We start from the raw sequence: 16310 nt of genomic DNA, 5'->3' as shown, positions 1-16310 counted from the left end.
GCCATCTACCTTGACAAAGATAGTAAAATTTACCAGAAAAAAGTATTCGTCACGGCGTTTTACCTCAAAGAGAAATGTGTGTGGTTTCCCTTTCAAAGGGAACGTGGGAATAGACCTCGTTAGCTACGTATTTAAATTGCCCATTTATGTGATGTTCTCCAGAGGATTGTTTCGTTGTCTATCTGGAAATTATTCATTCATTTCCATGTAAATTTGAAAGAGAAAATTACCACGGGTAACATTAAATTAACATAACGTGGTCTGAGATGAGACAAAAAAATAAACGAAGCTTAAGAAGTCTATTGACTGAACTAGCAGTTAATTGTAGTCAGAAGTTCGCCAGCAAGTAAAGTAAGCATAAAAGTATTCATATGGCTCTGAAGATGGAAGACGAAACCACAGAAATAAAACGTTTGCAGCCCAACAGATTCAAAACTGTCGTGTGTTTTTCCATCTTTGGCTTGCTTAGTATGGTAACCAAAGAAGTGATACTCACAGCAACACAAGACATTTTAACTGGCAGTCACATTGCCTCGTCTACCGTGATCTTAGCGGCAGCCGTGCATGAGATTTCAGTCAAAGTCGCCTGTCCGTGGTTTGTTCAAAACTGTTCCTACCTGATACGCACCGCGGCTGTAGCGTTGCTAACCATCGGAGGACTCGTGATAATTATCATTGCAAGCGACGTGCATTGGCGGCTCGTTGGTGTCGGTGTTGCATGCGGCGCCGGTGCGTTGGGTGAAATAACGTTTTTAGCGTTAACATCGTTTTATGGCGATATTGCGGCGAGTGCTGTTGCTGCTGGAATAGGACTGTCATCTATGTTGGGGCCTTATTTCTATACAGGTGAGTGAGTATAACTCTTGTACTATAAATACTTGATATATGCATTACGGAGACGCACACGACAAAAACGTTTTTCCATAAGACGAGACTCTTGACTCAGTGACATCACCACACTCTGCAACAGTCCGAGCTCTATTAAGCGGCCACTTTTCAAAGTCCCGATTTATTTGTCACTAAACTGCTGTATTTGAACCCTCTATTCAACGGCCGGGCACCTTTTTGCTGTCGCAAGTGTATTATTTATTTGTTTTTTATTATCTCCATTAAGCGGCCAGCAAATTATCTTTCCAAGCGAAATGGTAACAGATGATATATATCGTCTGTGAAATATTTCGAGCTAAATTTTTTCACACACTCACTGTTGATGCAAAAAGGCATAATAAACTTGTAAACGATGTTTTGCATATTTTCTGTACATTATCAAGCCGAAGAAATACTGTACATTTCAACTATGTGCCCTCTGTGTCAGAGCTAGAACTATGCATGGACTGGAAATGTACTTGATGTTTTGTTTCAGTGAATTTTGGATTTATCTTCATATATGTTCTTTTTTTAAAAGCATTTTGCTATATAGAGTCAACTGTTTACTGCCATTCCTATCCTATTTATATTGTACCTCTATTAAGCGGCCACTTTTTAAAGTCCCGAGGGTGGCAGCTTAATAGAGATCGGACTTATTTCTAGTTGATGTTAATCTCAACACTGGCCACTGCCTAAGCAATTTGTTCGTATGTGCAATTGCCGTATCGTCCCATAATATTGGGCTGCTCATACCATCGAATTTTGTTTTCGTTTGACTAAATATAATTACGAACCTGCCGCTAAGGTTGGATTTTCCCTGGTCGGCGAAAAGAAAAGATACGAGCAAATAATTGTGGCGCTACTTTGCTACAAAAATATGGAACGAGCTACCAAATGAAATCAGGGCCACTGTTGGTAAAAATGAATTTGTCCGAAGGATACGCACTGTAAACTTTTAAACTTTTTAGCCGAGAAATGTGCCCTCAGTGCAAGAGCTAGAACTATGCATGGACTGGAAATGCACTTGATGTTTTGTTTCAGTGAATTTTGGATTTATCTTCATATATGCTCACTTTTTAAAAGCATTTTGCTATATTGAGTCAACTGTTTACTGCCATTCCTATCCAATTTATATTGTACCTCTATTAAGGTGGCCCGCGGGTATTTATGAGGCTGACAGTTCCCTTTTTTAAGCGCGCTTTAAAACGGGAAAACTTAAAGTGATTGCTTAGATTTTTGAGAATCTGAAAGAATAATGCTTAAATTATATAAAATGATAAATTTTAAGGTGATCAAAAGCGATTTGTTTAAGTTATGAGCGATTTTCGGAAGCCATCGTTTTCAATAAAACATGATTATTTTAAAAATGCACCAGTGGTTTTTTTCTGTAATTACCCCAAAATGCTACCAAACAGTTGAAGTTTACTCCCAACAACTTACAGGAAAATCCACTCCGTAGATTTCCTGAACGAGCGACATCTTTATTTTGCCTTTAAGAACTGTAGTGTTGTGCGTCTGTCTTGACCGTCGCATAAATGTGATACTAATAATAACCCAGTTTCAGCCAGTTTGAAGGCTGATGTCGCCTTAATCTTGTGCGTTAAAGTTAAAAAGATCATGTATATACATCAAATGTTAGCAGTCAATAAAGATGGATGGTTTTCAGCCGAATTTTTGAAAATATCAAACAAATGACGTGATTTCAAATTGCGAAAAATTTGTCGATTTGTTTTTCATTTTTTTAAAGCTGCAGCTAGAACAGGATATTGCAAAGGTTTGTGCCGAGTTACAGCGTATTTCGTTCATACGGTTAGAGAATTTCGGTCGCAAAGTCAGATAAATTTGCTTTCCAAGTTCTAATCGCTTTGTAAACCTCGCATTTTAAATAAAATTATTCTGTTGTTGTTCGAAAAAAGGTGTTACTTCCACATTCCGCACGATCTTCTGTCGTCAGGGAATACATGTGCAGGAACAGTAATTGTCATTTAAGTAGTAACTATTTGAGGCTGTGTTATTTCCAAGTGGTCGCCAAGTGGTAGCCGATTGGGCAGAATAATACAAAGGGAATACAAAAGAGTTTTCTGCCCAATCAGGAGGCAGTATTCAGAGAGCTTTTTGAACTGGTCTGGTAAGATTCTTTCCCCAGGGGCACTTTCAGTCAATACAACTTTTATATGCTGTTTATTTCCCTCGCAGTTTCGCGTTATTTTTTACCCGCATTTTCGCGTTTCCCTCGCCCCACTAACTGCCCCTGGGTCTCCGGATGCTTTTCAAAGTCCCGAGGGTGGCAGCTTAATAGAGGTCGGACAGTATTAGTCAAAAGAAAGTCAGTCAGTTGATTCATGATTGATCAGCTTAGTTTATTACCATGTAATGTCCAAGATAGCAGTAAATTACATTATTTTTAGTTGATGTTAATCTCAACACTGGCCACTGCCTAAGCAATTTGTTCGTATGTGCAATTGCCGTATCGTCCCATAATATTGGGCTGCTCATACCATCGAATTTTGTTTTCGTTTGATATAATTACGAACCTGCCGCTAAGGTTGGATTTTTTACTGGTCGGCGAAAAGAAAAGATACGAGCACATAATTGTGGCGCTACTTTGCTACAAAAATATGGAACGAGCTACCAAATGAAATCAGGGCCATTGTTGGTAAAAATGAATTTGTCCGAAGGATACGCACTGTAAACTTTTAAACTTTTTTGCCGAGTATAGATGTAATGCATTGTAGCATTTTAACATAGTAGACACAATAATATTTTTAGGTAGTGCATTTAAACATTTTAGATTTTAGATTATATATTTTTACATTTTTATAGATTCTATTTTAGTTTTCTTTTATCTGTTATTTTAGTGGAACATCTGTAAACTAGCTATTCTAAGCTAAGCATGTTTCCCACTTTAAATAAAGTATTGTTTTGTATTGTATAATTATGCACAGCTCTTAATCGTCAAAGGAAAACAATGGCCGAACAAAGCGTTCTTGGATGAAAAAAACACTGTTTGATAAATTTAAGAAAAAAAAATCCTGAAATTCCATCGACCCACCATATCATTAGTTTTCTATTGATTATTGTTTTTCGAAATAATAATGGAACCAGCACACACGGACTGATACTTCGATTTTTTATTGTTATCTTGAAGAGTCAACGAACGCACTATTTCTTCCCGGCTAGTAATGGTAAATTAAACAAACAAACAAACAAACAATCAATCAATCAATTCATTTATCAATTCATCCATCCATCCATCAATCGATCAATCGATCTATCTATCAATTCTAGAGTCGGGGTGAATTAAGTGAGCGAGAAAGTGACGTCCGACCGTCTGTCATTCAGCCAGTCAGCCAGTCAGCCAGTCAGCCAGTCAGTCAGTCAGTCAGTCAGTCAGTCAGTCAGTCAGTCAGTCAGTCAGTCAGTCAGTCCGTCAATCAGTCAGTCATTCTGTCAGCCAGTCAGCCAGCCAGTCGGTCGGTCGGTCGGTCGGTCGGCCTTTTCAGTATTGCTTCTTCCAAAAAATGCCTGCTAATTTCTTTCACCAACCAAAGGCCAAAGCCCCGTAGATATCCTTTTTTTCACTTATGTGTCAGCATTTCAACTTTCACACTTATTCTTGATACTGTTTTTATTTCTAGCTATGACGACATGGGCGTGTGTTGCACCAAGAACAGTATTTGGAATAATTGCCCCTTTTGTGCTGTTACTTTTAGTCTCTTTCTACAGTCTCCCAAAGGACCATCTTCCAGAAAGACAAAATAGTGACATGACTCGCCAAAGTATCAAATACGTCCCACTGGAAACCAACACTGACAGCGAGCCTCAAATGAAGATAAATCCCGAGTTATCGTGGAAAGAAATGTTCTCAGTTGCAAGCGCAATCTATCCTTCCATCACGTACATGTTCTTGGCATATTACGCGGAATATCTCGCAAACAGCGCTGTCATTACCACTCTGGCTTTCTCTGGGGCACCGTTCTCTCCCAGAGACCATTATCTGTACTACATGCTAATGTACCACTTGGGGAAGTTTCTGGGAAGGTCTCATATCCTGATCGCATCATGTGCCTGCCCGAAAATGGTCCCTTGCATTCGGGTACAAAAGTTATGGATTCTTACCTTGATCGAGTGCGTCCATCTCTTTTTCTTTCTGATGGCCTCTTGGTTTCGTTTTTTCTCGTCCGTTTGGATTGTTTTAATTTTGTGCTTTACCGAAGGCTTCACAGCCGGCTCTATTTACGTGAACTCGGTTCATACAGTTTCTGAACAACTTCCTGATCTCCGCCGTAGCGAGTTCGCACTAAGCTTGCTCATGGTTGGCAATGATGTCGGTGTGCTTTCTGCTGGATTGATAGGACTTCATGTGGAGCCAAAACTAAAATTACATTGTATTAGCAAACTAGAAAACGAAATTTATTGCTTAACGAGGCATACTGGTACAGGTGGCTGGAATTCGTGCACTTAAGAAATTTGAATATCAAACCTGAACTTAAAGAGACACTGTCACCAGTTTACTTCAAAAACTCAAGAGCCTAAGGACATGTGGAAACTACGAATAGTAGTCCAATTTTTAAAAAAAAATCACCATGCAAGTGTGCTGAAGCGATAAAAAAGCCATTATTGTGATGCCATCAGGAACTTTAGATCTCAACTTGAAAAATCAAGAATTTCAAGATTTGTCCTTGTGTACTGAAAAAAACACCTAGAAATTATTTTTTTCTCCCTCTTTCTTTCATCAACAATTTACTTTATATCTCCATCTCGATGTACTAAGTGCATTTCATGTACGAGAAGACCTATTCACCAATTCAAGTTCATTTTACCGAAAAGCATTAAATCCCCGTGACAGTGTCCCTTTTAACCTAATACCTTTTTGACAAACAATATTCCTTTTGATGTTTCCACTGTATGTATCGTGAACACGCGGTCCCTTTACTCTTTCATTTATATCAATAGAAAATGTGTTATAAAGCTGAGAAGAAAGATCGAACAGGAGTCTGCAGAAAGTTTTAGCAAGACTGCATGGAGGAAATTTGTAATATATTTATCTGCCCCTCACGTGGCAACTCGACATAACACAAATGCGCCACTTAGTACCTGCATGCATGTAGGGCAATAACTCAGTCTTTCTGTCAAATATCAGTGGCTTATCGATTATCTGTCAGATCTAATATTCGTTGCACCTCCACGAGTTGTAAAAACATTCTCAGGTCTTCGTACAACAGAATGCTTCTAGGCAGTTCCCTGTTATCTTCTGGCATCTTTGGGACGCAAAATACTGAGAAAGGCAAAAACCATAAAGACAGACCGATGAGAAGTGCTGGGTTTTCTTTAGGTCTGGATCAGTAAAATACTTGATATAATCAGCGAAAAACTGTAGACTGTTTCTTAAGGCAAGGAGAAAAAAAAAGAAAAACTGTTGAATATCCAAATGAAAATGTGAATATCTTTTCTAGTCCCCGCGGATTGCTTGTTTTTTTAAAATCGAAATACAGTAAAAACCCGCGAATAAGAACCTATTTTTGTTTCAGGTTAGCCTAGACAGGTTCTTAAATAACAGGTTATTAACACGAATTAAGGCTAATTAGGTTCTTAATAGGTTCTTAATTTCTGAAGAAAAAATTTCAATGTCGTTACAGAGATTTTAGTGTTTATGTAAAAATGAAGCACTAATCATTCAGAACGTAACATAAAGCCTTGTCCAAACCTATTTTCCCAAAAGGAAACATTTTTAATCAATTTGAGAAATTAAGAACCTGTTTCCAAATTTAGGCTAAATAGGTTCTTATAAAAATGGTATCTAAATTGCATATTTTAGCATAACAGTTAAATATTAGGTTCTTACTCGCGGGTTTTTACTGTATCGGGAAAATGTAAACATCTTTTTTTGGCTCGTTTATATATGTAGTTTACTTCTCGTCATTGCTCTTTGATAATGGGAGAAGAGCAGTCTGTCTCTGGCCGGTTTGATCCAGAAAACGTTCAAGACTTTATAGATCCAAAGGTCGGGTGATCAGAAGAAAACAAAATATAGGAAAAGGTATGATTAATGTTTGATTACGCATGTCACTAGAACTCCTAGATGGAAAGGTTTGATGAAGGTTTGCAACGCATGAATTTATCATGGGTTACGTGACCTCGTCTCGGGGGGGGGGGGGGATGTGGCATTTTGTACAATGCCTTATTAGCGGGCTGTTGGTATATATATGGCGTTGTCTTCGTTTATAATTATTCGAGTCATACGACCGCATCTTCGCCCTCTAAATTAAAGACCCAATGACCAAGGTTAATTAGCGTTTTCGTGTATTGGCTTATCATGTTATTATATTTATATTGTACTCGCAGATGTTCCGATTTTTGTAAACTTTATAGTTTTTATTCGGTTGAACTGTTAGTTCTCGTTATTTTCAGCATATGTTGTTTATGAAATTTATGTATTTGTGATTGCAAGACATAATAAAGAGGGTCGTTCACGGCTTGTGTTGACTGACACCCCTAAAAGTGGATGCCTATTACAAGATAAATGTTTTATATTCAGTTGAGCGGGAGCGAATTAGAATATGAGCTATTTTATGGCAGAGTTCAAACTTTGTGGTTTTCCTCGTCTTCCAAAGCTTGAGTTTAATTTTTTTATCATCATTAGGTTAAAAGTCTTGAACACAAAATATTGCTTTTGTTTCAGTTCTTTATTATTCTACCTCACAGTTTTACATTTGCTTAACTTTACAACGGCGTTACTAATCTAACATGATCGTGAGGTTATCCTTAGTTGCTGTTCATCTGGCCTGCAAAGCAGGCGTATTTAGTGAGCATATTCGAATTGAATTTGATCGGGCGCCATCTTGGATTCTTACTCGGGAGAGGATTGGGGATAGGAGAAACGTGTCTTAGGGTAGTAGGAGTGAGGCAGAAAAGACAGTGAGGGTTCCAAACCTCTCTTCCAAACCTCTCTGCCAAACCTCGCTTCCAAACCTCTCTACCAAACCTCTCTTCCAAACCTCTCTATCAAACCTCTCTTCCAAACCTCGCTTCCAAACCTCTCTCTGCCCTCATCCAACATAGCGGTTGGCCTTTCTCGATTATGCTAGTAAAACTGGCATTTAATGCTACTAGAAATTTTCGCATAAAGCCAAACAAATGCTAAAATAATGCCTGATTTCCTTTAAAAATGCCACTTGAATTCCAAAAAATGCTTTGTTTTATTTCAAACAAAACGTACAAAATCTCACATTATACGCTCATATCAACAACAGGTGATACTTAATAATTGTTTGTTTATAAAATAATAAATAAAAAATAAAATAAAAATATTTATTTTTTAAAAAAATAAAATAAATAAAAAAACACACACAAGTAACACAACACAAGTACACAAGTAGCACAGCGCACAAACAGTCGAAAAAGACAGAAAACAATCAAATTATGTAATCAAAATTGTGAAACTTTAGGATTATTTATCCTTCTGAGTTCTGAGTGCTGAAAATATGGATCACAGTCATGAAAAGTGACAGAAAATGCTAGAAATTCTTTTTTTAAAGAAAAAACGAAAAAAATGCTCGTTTTCTCAAAAAATGCCGAAAAAAATGCTAGCATAATCGAGAAAGGCCTACATGGCGGCGAATCTACTCGATCGCGAACTAGTACAACGCGCGCCCACGGAAAACGCCTGCACTGCAGGCTACTGCTCATCGTATTCTCGACCCAGCGTTTTAGGTAGCTCACCCTACCACTAGACGCCATAATAACCAGGTGTAGTGCACCCGTCACCTTCACAGGCATTCACTCCTCCAGCGTCAAATAAATAAATTGAGCTTATTTTACGAGGGTAGCACGTAACAGTCTACGACTGACAAACTTGTGACCCTCGGATTCCCGATCGAATTGGAATTAAGCAGTTTTCGTTTTTGTGAGGGGAGGAAAACCGGAGACTCCGGAGAAAAACCCTGGGAGCAAGGACGAGAACCAACAACAAACTCGACCCACATATGACGCCGGGTTTGGGAATCGAACCCTGGCCACATTGGTGGGAGGCGAGCGCTCTCACCATCCCTGCTCCCCTAAAACCAGCGCAGATCACGGAGTCGTAAATGTTCGCGTAGACGGTCCCACATACGGTGATACCTCTTGGGAAACGATTGGTACTGACGCTTCCTGAAGGTATTCTGGTTGGGATTCGTCTAATGTTCCCCAGCCGGTAATGTAACATGTCTTGCCTGGTACCAGGGCGAGGTTCTCGTCTGGCAGGCACACGAGCCCGACACCTGCACCAAGTGTTGCTTTGGTCTTCAGTTTTAGGAGTGCGATGTCGTGTGCTAAGGTAACAGGGTTGTAGCTCTCATGCATTATGATCTTGTCAATCTGCAGTTCTTGCGCAATGTCGGTTATTTTGTAGGCTCCCATCCTACATGTACTTAGTAAATAGATTAAACCCCTTCAGGCGGCTGGTATATTGGCGGATAATGCCCGCGGCTGAAAGATTGTCGAAAAATGAACAGTTGCCCGAGAAGCGAAGCTTCGAGGGCAACTGTGAAATTTTGAAATTACCACGTGATGCGTTTTGTCCAATAAGCGCGCACAAAAATTAATGGTTGCCCGGGTTATAAATCAAAATAGACACAAGTAGATAAAAACTACCGGTCCTCAAGTTTGTGATGTCCAGCTAGTTTACGGTGTGTAACATGGTCATAATTTCATTTCATCCAATTCGCTATTCCACGTCGTCAGCCATTATTTCGGAAACGGAAAAATCGTTTTATTGACCTAAGGATGGAATGGCTACTCTGTAATAATCCCGAATATATTCTTATTCCAGAATAAGGTCAAACGAACGAACCCTTAACACACATCTGGATGGAAAGAAGCACTATGAGAGTAAAGTGTTTGGCGCAAGAACACAACACACATTCTTGTCACCAGAATCGCTTGTCCCTCTTATCTTAGCTGAAAGAGCCTGGGGCACGAGAAACAAGTGGCTCTGGGGACACATGATTTGATTGGCTAGATTTTAAACAAAGAGATTTTAAATCCATGCAGCCAAACAAATCAACCGTTTTAAAACCCCTTGCAACAAAGGGAATTTGAAACGGTTTATTTGATTCGCCAAATTGAAGTTTCCTTTGTTTAAGTTCTAGCCAATCAAATCATGTGTCCCCTGAGCGACTTGTTCCTCGTGCCCCAGGCTCTGTCGACTAAGAGGTTCAAGCAGCCCTGGGGACGAAAATGCACACAATGACCCGGGCCAAACAGGTGCCCGTTTCTCGAAAGCCCCGAAAACCTTTCGGGCCCGTAAAGGCATTTTAAGTTATCTGTTTTTTTAAAAAAAAAAAAAACAGAGAAGTGTATGAGCCTGAAATTTAGTATGAAGGAAACCTCTGTTCATATGAAAAACATCATGGAATTAATCAGCACTGTAATTATATGGTTTAAGATTTTGCTATGGCTCTTCGGCTGCGAAAACTTTTCGGGACATTCGAGAAACGGGCCCCTAGGCCTCTAACCCGGTCCACTCGACCCGGAGTCCTGCGCAGTCAGCGCAGTAACCATTAGGCCACCGCGCCTCCTGTGTAACTGCGAAGTAATTAAAGTCTGATGCATAGCGAGCCGGGAAGCCTGTTTTCTTTTTGTGCGCCTGCTGATTATTATTCAAACTTTGTGCGCATAAATTATTAAACAAATCGCTTCGTACTAGAATCCTATAACAAATAATTTAAGAGCAGCCTATTTTTTACACTTGAAATGATAAAAATTTTATCGCAATTCAATGCTACATTTCACATCGATTAACTGAAAAAAAAAGGCAAACGAAATATTTAATTCAAAACGGGGCTGCTTTAAGTCGAAATCGATTCCTGAAAAGTTGGACTAATTTCGGTTTCCGCAGATGTTAGAACTCTAGCTGAGTGACGCTTTTAATTTCAAATTACTCGTAAAGACATCACGTTTATGTTCAGATACAAAACGCTTAAAGTTTGGTGCTGTAACCTAGAAAATTTTTTTCGCATTTATGGACGCCCAGCAAAAGATCTCAATTTGGTTTTAAATTTTTACTTGCGCACCTTAAATCAAGAATAATTAAAGTGCTTTTAATCCCTGTGACGCGGATTGTAAACAGACACTTGGGAATGAACATACGCATGCGCAAAACAACTTCGTGCAGCGAACGGTGCCAATGGTAAGAGAAAATTGGCGTCCGAATGAAAGGACATCAAAGATTTTGATGAGTTTGCAGCAATTGATAAATAGCGAATTAAAAGAACAAAAGGTTCGGTTATCTCGCGTGTTCTTAATTAGATCCACCTTCAGACCTCTTCAAATGTTTTATAGTACAGCAACCAATTACGACTTACTATTTACCTCAAAACCAAAAACAAAGCCCCAAAGCAGGTGTTTCACTAACCGAGGAAGAAAATATAAAGTTTTCGATATATACGACTGTCTTCCTCTACCGTAAATCTAAAAAGACGAGGGCGTTTGACTCAGACAAAGTGTGTGCCATGACCTGATTACACATGGCCTAATTCGTGAGGCGATATTTTTTGGAATGTACGCTGTCGTAAAAGAGTTCGAATGGACATCTGCGAACGGTTCTACTCAGTGAAGTGTGAGTAAACTAACTCTTATCAAAATTGTTATTATGCCTAAGCGAAACCATGTCTCGTTCGGTATATATTAACATTTGTTTTTGTCGCCTTGGGTTGTATATCGATTTTAACTCTGTTTTATAATATTCCTAGGAATCAATCATTTTGAGAGCGAGTCTTGACCGACGCAATTCAAACGACGGAATAATTTCTCAACGGTAAGCATCACCTGACATTACTTCATGTTTTCTAACAAGATTCTTTTGATGAGATACGGAGGAAATTTTTTAAAAGATACGAGAAGTATTTTAAGCGCCGAACAAAACTCGTTTCATACACCGATCCAATCAGTGTAAACGGATTTTGTCGACAGTTTCTCAAATTTCGAAATAACGACACAGTATTTTAAATGGTGCTAATCGATCCTGCTTATTTAACAACTGATAAGAAACCAGGCGAACGCTTCTTGTTAACGCCGGTTCCACGAAGCTAATAGAAGTCTCTATTAGCTTTTATACCGTGTTGATGTTTAATTCTTAAAAGAAGACACAGAAATTGTGTCAAGTACCTGTTTTTCGACTTTACACCTAGTTTCATAATTCACCTTATGCTAAAATATTTGAAAATCAGCATACTTTTTGTTCAGTAGCGGTGATAAAATCTATAGGTCCAGGCGGCCATTACATAAATAATTTTCACAAATTTAAAGTAATGGTTGTTATCCTAGTTCATTGTACCCAATAACTCCCCTCGTCTACTTGGGTTAATTAAAATATCGTATCCAAATAATTCTACTACTAAGTAAAATGAAGAGTTTTTGCATTCCGGGCCAGTTCGTTTTTCTTGGCTATCTTGTAAAATTCGTGACATTGTTTGTATCTGATTTTTACGACAGGAAGAAAATAAATCTCTTATCTATCTCTTATCTCCGTTTTGAAGTCATGCTTTTACTTTTCATTATTGGAACAGCTGTCCGACATTTCAATAAACGGTCGTTTGTTATTTGCTTGGCAAACGTGATTTCGGCATTCGTTTTAAGTCTGGAAGTCTAATATCTAAAATTGGACGCGAACTCTCAAACAATGAAAACAGGTTGTCAATTAATAGTGGTCGTATTGTGTGCTATCGACATCGTTTGGAAGATTGCCGTTAGGCTTACAAAAACATTTTTTTCTCCGGGGCATCGCAATTATGTGAAACTTCTTATCACTGTTATGCTTCTTTTGTTACAAAGTTTGTTTGCGAGTTTAACGATCGCGAACAGTATAAAGCGCATGTGCAGTTTTGGTATGGAGGAGACTCGGAACAGCGTCTATCTCGTTAAAACATTACACACGACCTGGCACATTTCTTTCGTATGCAAAAAATAGGTTCCCAAGCACAAACATCCCGTTAAAAATATAGCTTATATTTGATATTTGGTCCTACTGAATATAAAATGACATTATCCACTTAACTCTCCAAAGTATCTTCACAATCCATCCTTAATTCTTTGTGGTACTTTTGTACATACTTAACGAAACTCGTATTTTAGATCTCTTCCGATCGGGAACTTTAATAGGTTTAAATTTTGTAACTGGACTCAGCCATGAACTCCGCAGCAAAAACTGAATGTTGCCTTTTGAGAAAAGTTTAAATGTGAAACAGTGATAATTCAATGTGGAGAACATTATTTTAAAAAACTAATGTTAATTGCTTACTAACATTTTCTTACATAGTTGACTAAAAAAGCATGCGTCCATTGCTTAACTGGGTTTATCAACGACTCTTATTTGTAATTAGTACGTTATACTTCTTAAACATATCTTAGCCGTCTTTTCGCGGTCAGTTATGATTTCATTATTCAAGAAGGTTTGATTACATTTCGAAGAAAATTTAGGCCCCATTAAAAGCGTGGTACAAATCAGTCAATAATCGCACTTGTTACGCCACGTTTCACCGCAGCCTTAATGAACTCGTTGTAACTTACAATAATCTAGCCTCTGCTATTCGTAGCTTCAGAGTCCCATGTAAGCCTCAAATGGGCCATAAACTGAGGTCTAAGTTTGACTTCGTCTATGAACAATTGGCACTTTTAAAATGTTTAGTGACCATCACAAAAATTACCACTGTGAGGTCCTCTGTAAATTTGACTTTCGAACAAAAAAGATCAGTGGCTATGCATTTTGGAACGGTGCTATATTTTAAGCAAAAATAGCCAAGCTCGCTTCTCAAGAAAAATTTCGCTTGTTTTTTAGTCCATGAATCAGATTTACATGAAAAAAGCATATCTAGAAGGAAGTTGTCCTTTTCAATAAAGCAAAAATGCCCAAGATCGCTTCTCAAGCAAAATTTACTGAAATTCCCGTGGCAAACAAGACAATTTGAGGTGCAGTTTTATCAGTACAAAAGCCATGCTCGATTAATAGACAATACTTCATCTGCATTTTTATAATAAGTCGATTGCGTGCAAACTCACACATCCAGAGCTCATGAATAAGTCTGTTCAGTTTCGTGCAGTTTCACACAAAATTAAGTCCAAATCAGTAAGGGGTGTGTTCAAGGACATTACACAATCCCTGAGCAGAGAACATCAATGACTAATTGAGACAAATGAAACGAAGTGTTTTTCCATTTTTCTTCAGCATATCATCATCATCATCATCATCATCATCATCATCATCATCATCATCATCGTTATCTTCATCATCATCTTCATCATCACCATCATTTTATGCTCATTGTGATCGACAGTGATTTTATACTCTTTGTGATGTAATGTTACAAAAAATAACCCTTAGTGTGAGGAGTCTGGGTCGGGCGAGCAGCAAGAAAGGAACTGAACCATTATTTGCCATTATCAAACTTTCTGTAAACTCGTATCCTAACTCCCGTTGATCCTCGTTCTTTGGCTCGATTCCGCTTTTGATAAACCGTAAAGTAATTGCAATGAGCTCTACTGGAAAGTGTAAAGAAATCAAAGCGTTCCAGTACGTGTCTGATAAATGCATTTGTGAATGTTAATTTTTGATTGGTTAAAAAACAATAGTAATACATTTTGACGAGTGCTTTGTCTTCTACTGTATAATGCATTCTGCAGGCATATGCCAAAAAGCTTGCAAATCTTGGAGGAAATTCTCAAAAAAATAATTTCAGTGGCGATGATATCGACAGTTCCGATATCAAATTTAACTGTCAAGTCCAAATAAAAATATAAATTTAAGTTAAACATAATTGACAAAGCTGAAATGAATGATAAATCAAAACTAAAAGTTGTACAGTTACATTTAAGTACTTTCTCATTGACATCAGAAGTTCAAATCATGGTTTACTTAATCGACTGCTTGTTTCCCCGATTATCTATAAAGACGTTTTGTTTTTTTGTTGTTTTTATAAAAAAATGGTTGCATTTATTATCAAAATAACACCATTTATGGTAATCAACTTAATATTACCATTAACATATCAATAATTTTTCATACGTTGCTGGTTAAATAAAAATTAATTTAAGTGATAATCCGGACGATTCTAGAAAAGACCATGTTAGCCATTAAATCCCCTATCAGTAACATTAAGGTTTTCGATATAACTATACGAAAATGCAATTATATTTTCTGTTAAAAATTAGGATAATCTCCAGTTCACCAGAATTTAGTGCAAATGCAGATTCTATCGTGACCTAGTGTTTGAGATACCTCTCATTTGTTTGCTCACACGAGAAAACCACAATTCGCTAATTTGAGGAAACCAGTTGAATGCGAGTGGGCGAACCATAAATCCAAAAATGGTTTGAAATATACCGACCACCTGCGACAGAAAAAACCGCCAAACCAGACCAAACAACAAGTCCGTGAGTGAGTGCGTGTTAAAATTTGCATACCACAGTTATTGTATCCTAAATTATTATATATTATGCGCCGGGTACCCGCCGATTAATCAGTGACTGCGACGGGTGGATATTAAAGTTACTGACTCGGCGGTTTAATATCCATGATGAATTGCCTTGATTTTTCCTTTGCTTTGCAGAACGCTAACGATATATAACGAGATGCCGAGCGCTACGGGCATCCGTAAGGCACAGTAAGTGTTGATGATATTTCTTGTATTTTGTTTTCTGTATGTATCTTATACACTAAATATCGCGTGTTTTACATGTGCGTGGTGTGAAAATGTGCTTGCGAGCGTTTGGTATCCGTGTGCTTTGAATAACGGGTGTAAAATTTTACATCTTGTAATTATATTAATAGCTGTGGTAGTTTTAACTGGCGCAATGGAAAAGTGAAGAATTATGGTTTTGTCAAAAATGGAAGTGATGGGGGCGTAAATGAACGCACTAACTTTACCACTAGATGCATAGCAAGTTCTGCTCCAAATAAAAACATTTAACTGACATAAAATATCTTTCAGGAAATTTCCAACTATAGATTTTTATTTTGAGGCGTATGAAAATGCGAAACTAATTTCCTCAGCTTACGGGTTAAATCTATTTCGTTTAAATATCTAAAGCTTAAAAATTCACCCAGTATTAACACTTTTGCGCTTGACCGTTTATTGCCTTTAAACAGTCATTGAGGGGAGAATTTGTACACTTCTTAAGCATGTCTACACCTTTTAAGGATAACAATAATCCCTGACAAATCACACTTACTGCCTTGCTAATACCGAAAGGAATCAAGGTTTCATTTACACAGCACTCAACCGTATTTATACATGGATTATGCTTAACCCGACAGATTTTGATATGCAACACATCGACTGACACATTTACAAAATTACGTTTATCAGACATGTCTGTCAAATAATTTTATAAATTCAAGCTAATATTCTCAGCTTAACTGGCGTTTTGAGGTTGAAGAGCCCGATGACAAATGATTCAAGTTAAGC

At 37.9% G+C, this 16310-nt stretch overlaps 2 protein-coding genes across 2 annotated transcripts in view; both read left to right on the top strand.

The window, feature by feature from the left end:
• Window positions 1-371: 371 nt before the first annotated feature.
• Window positions 372-5344, top strand: LOC144651388 (uncharacterized). The gene is made up of 2 exons (XM_078511319.1): window positions 372-846; window positions 4506-5344. The coding sequence occupies exons 1-2, from the start codon at window positions 372-374 to the stop codon at window positions 5330-5332; spliced, it is 1302 nt and encodes a 433-aa protein (XP_078367445.1). The 3' UTR covers window positions 5333-5344.
• A 5895-nt stretch (window positions 5345-11239) lies between these two features.
• Window positions 11240-16310, top strand: part of LOC144649492 (sodium- and chloride-dependent transporter XTRP3A-like) — a 19071-nt gene continuing 14000 nt past the window's right edge. The window contains exons 1-3 of the mRNA XM_078508997.1: window positions 11240-11467; window positions 11601-11665; window positions 15453-15506. Of these exons, the coding sequence (XP_078365123.1) occupies window positions 15475-15506 (32 nt within the window). The 5' untranslated portion in view covers window positions 11240-11467; window positions 11601-11665; window positions 15453-15474. The remainder of the gene's footprint in view (window positions 11468-11600; window positions 11666-15452; window positions 15507-16310) is intronic.

This window comes from Oculina patagonica, chromosome 4 (assembly GCF_052425735.1).
Source record: "Oculina patagonica isolate OP01 chromosome 4, crgOcupat, whole genome shotgun sequence".
Classification (NCBI taxonomy): Eukaryota; Metazoa; Cnidaria; class Anthozoa; order Scleractinia; family Oculinidae; genus Oculina; species Oculina patagonica.
This window is presented reverse-complemented; position numbering and strand designations above follow the sequence as displayed.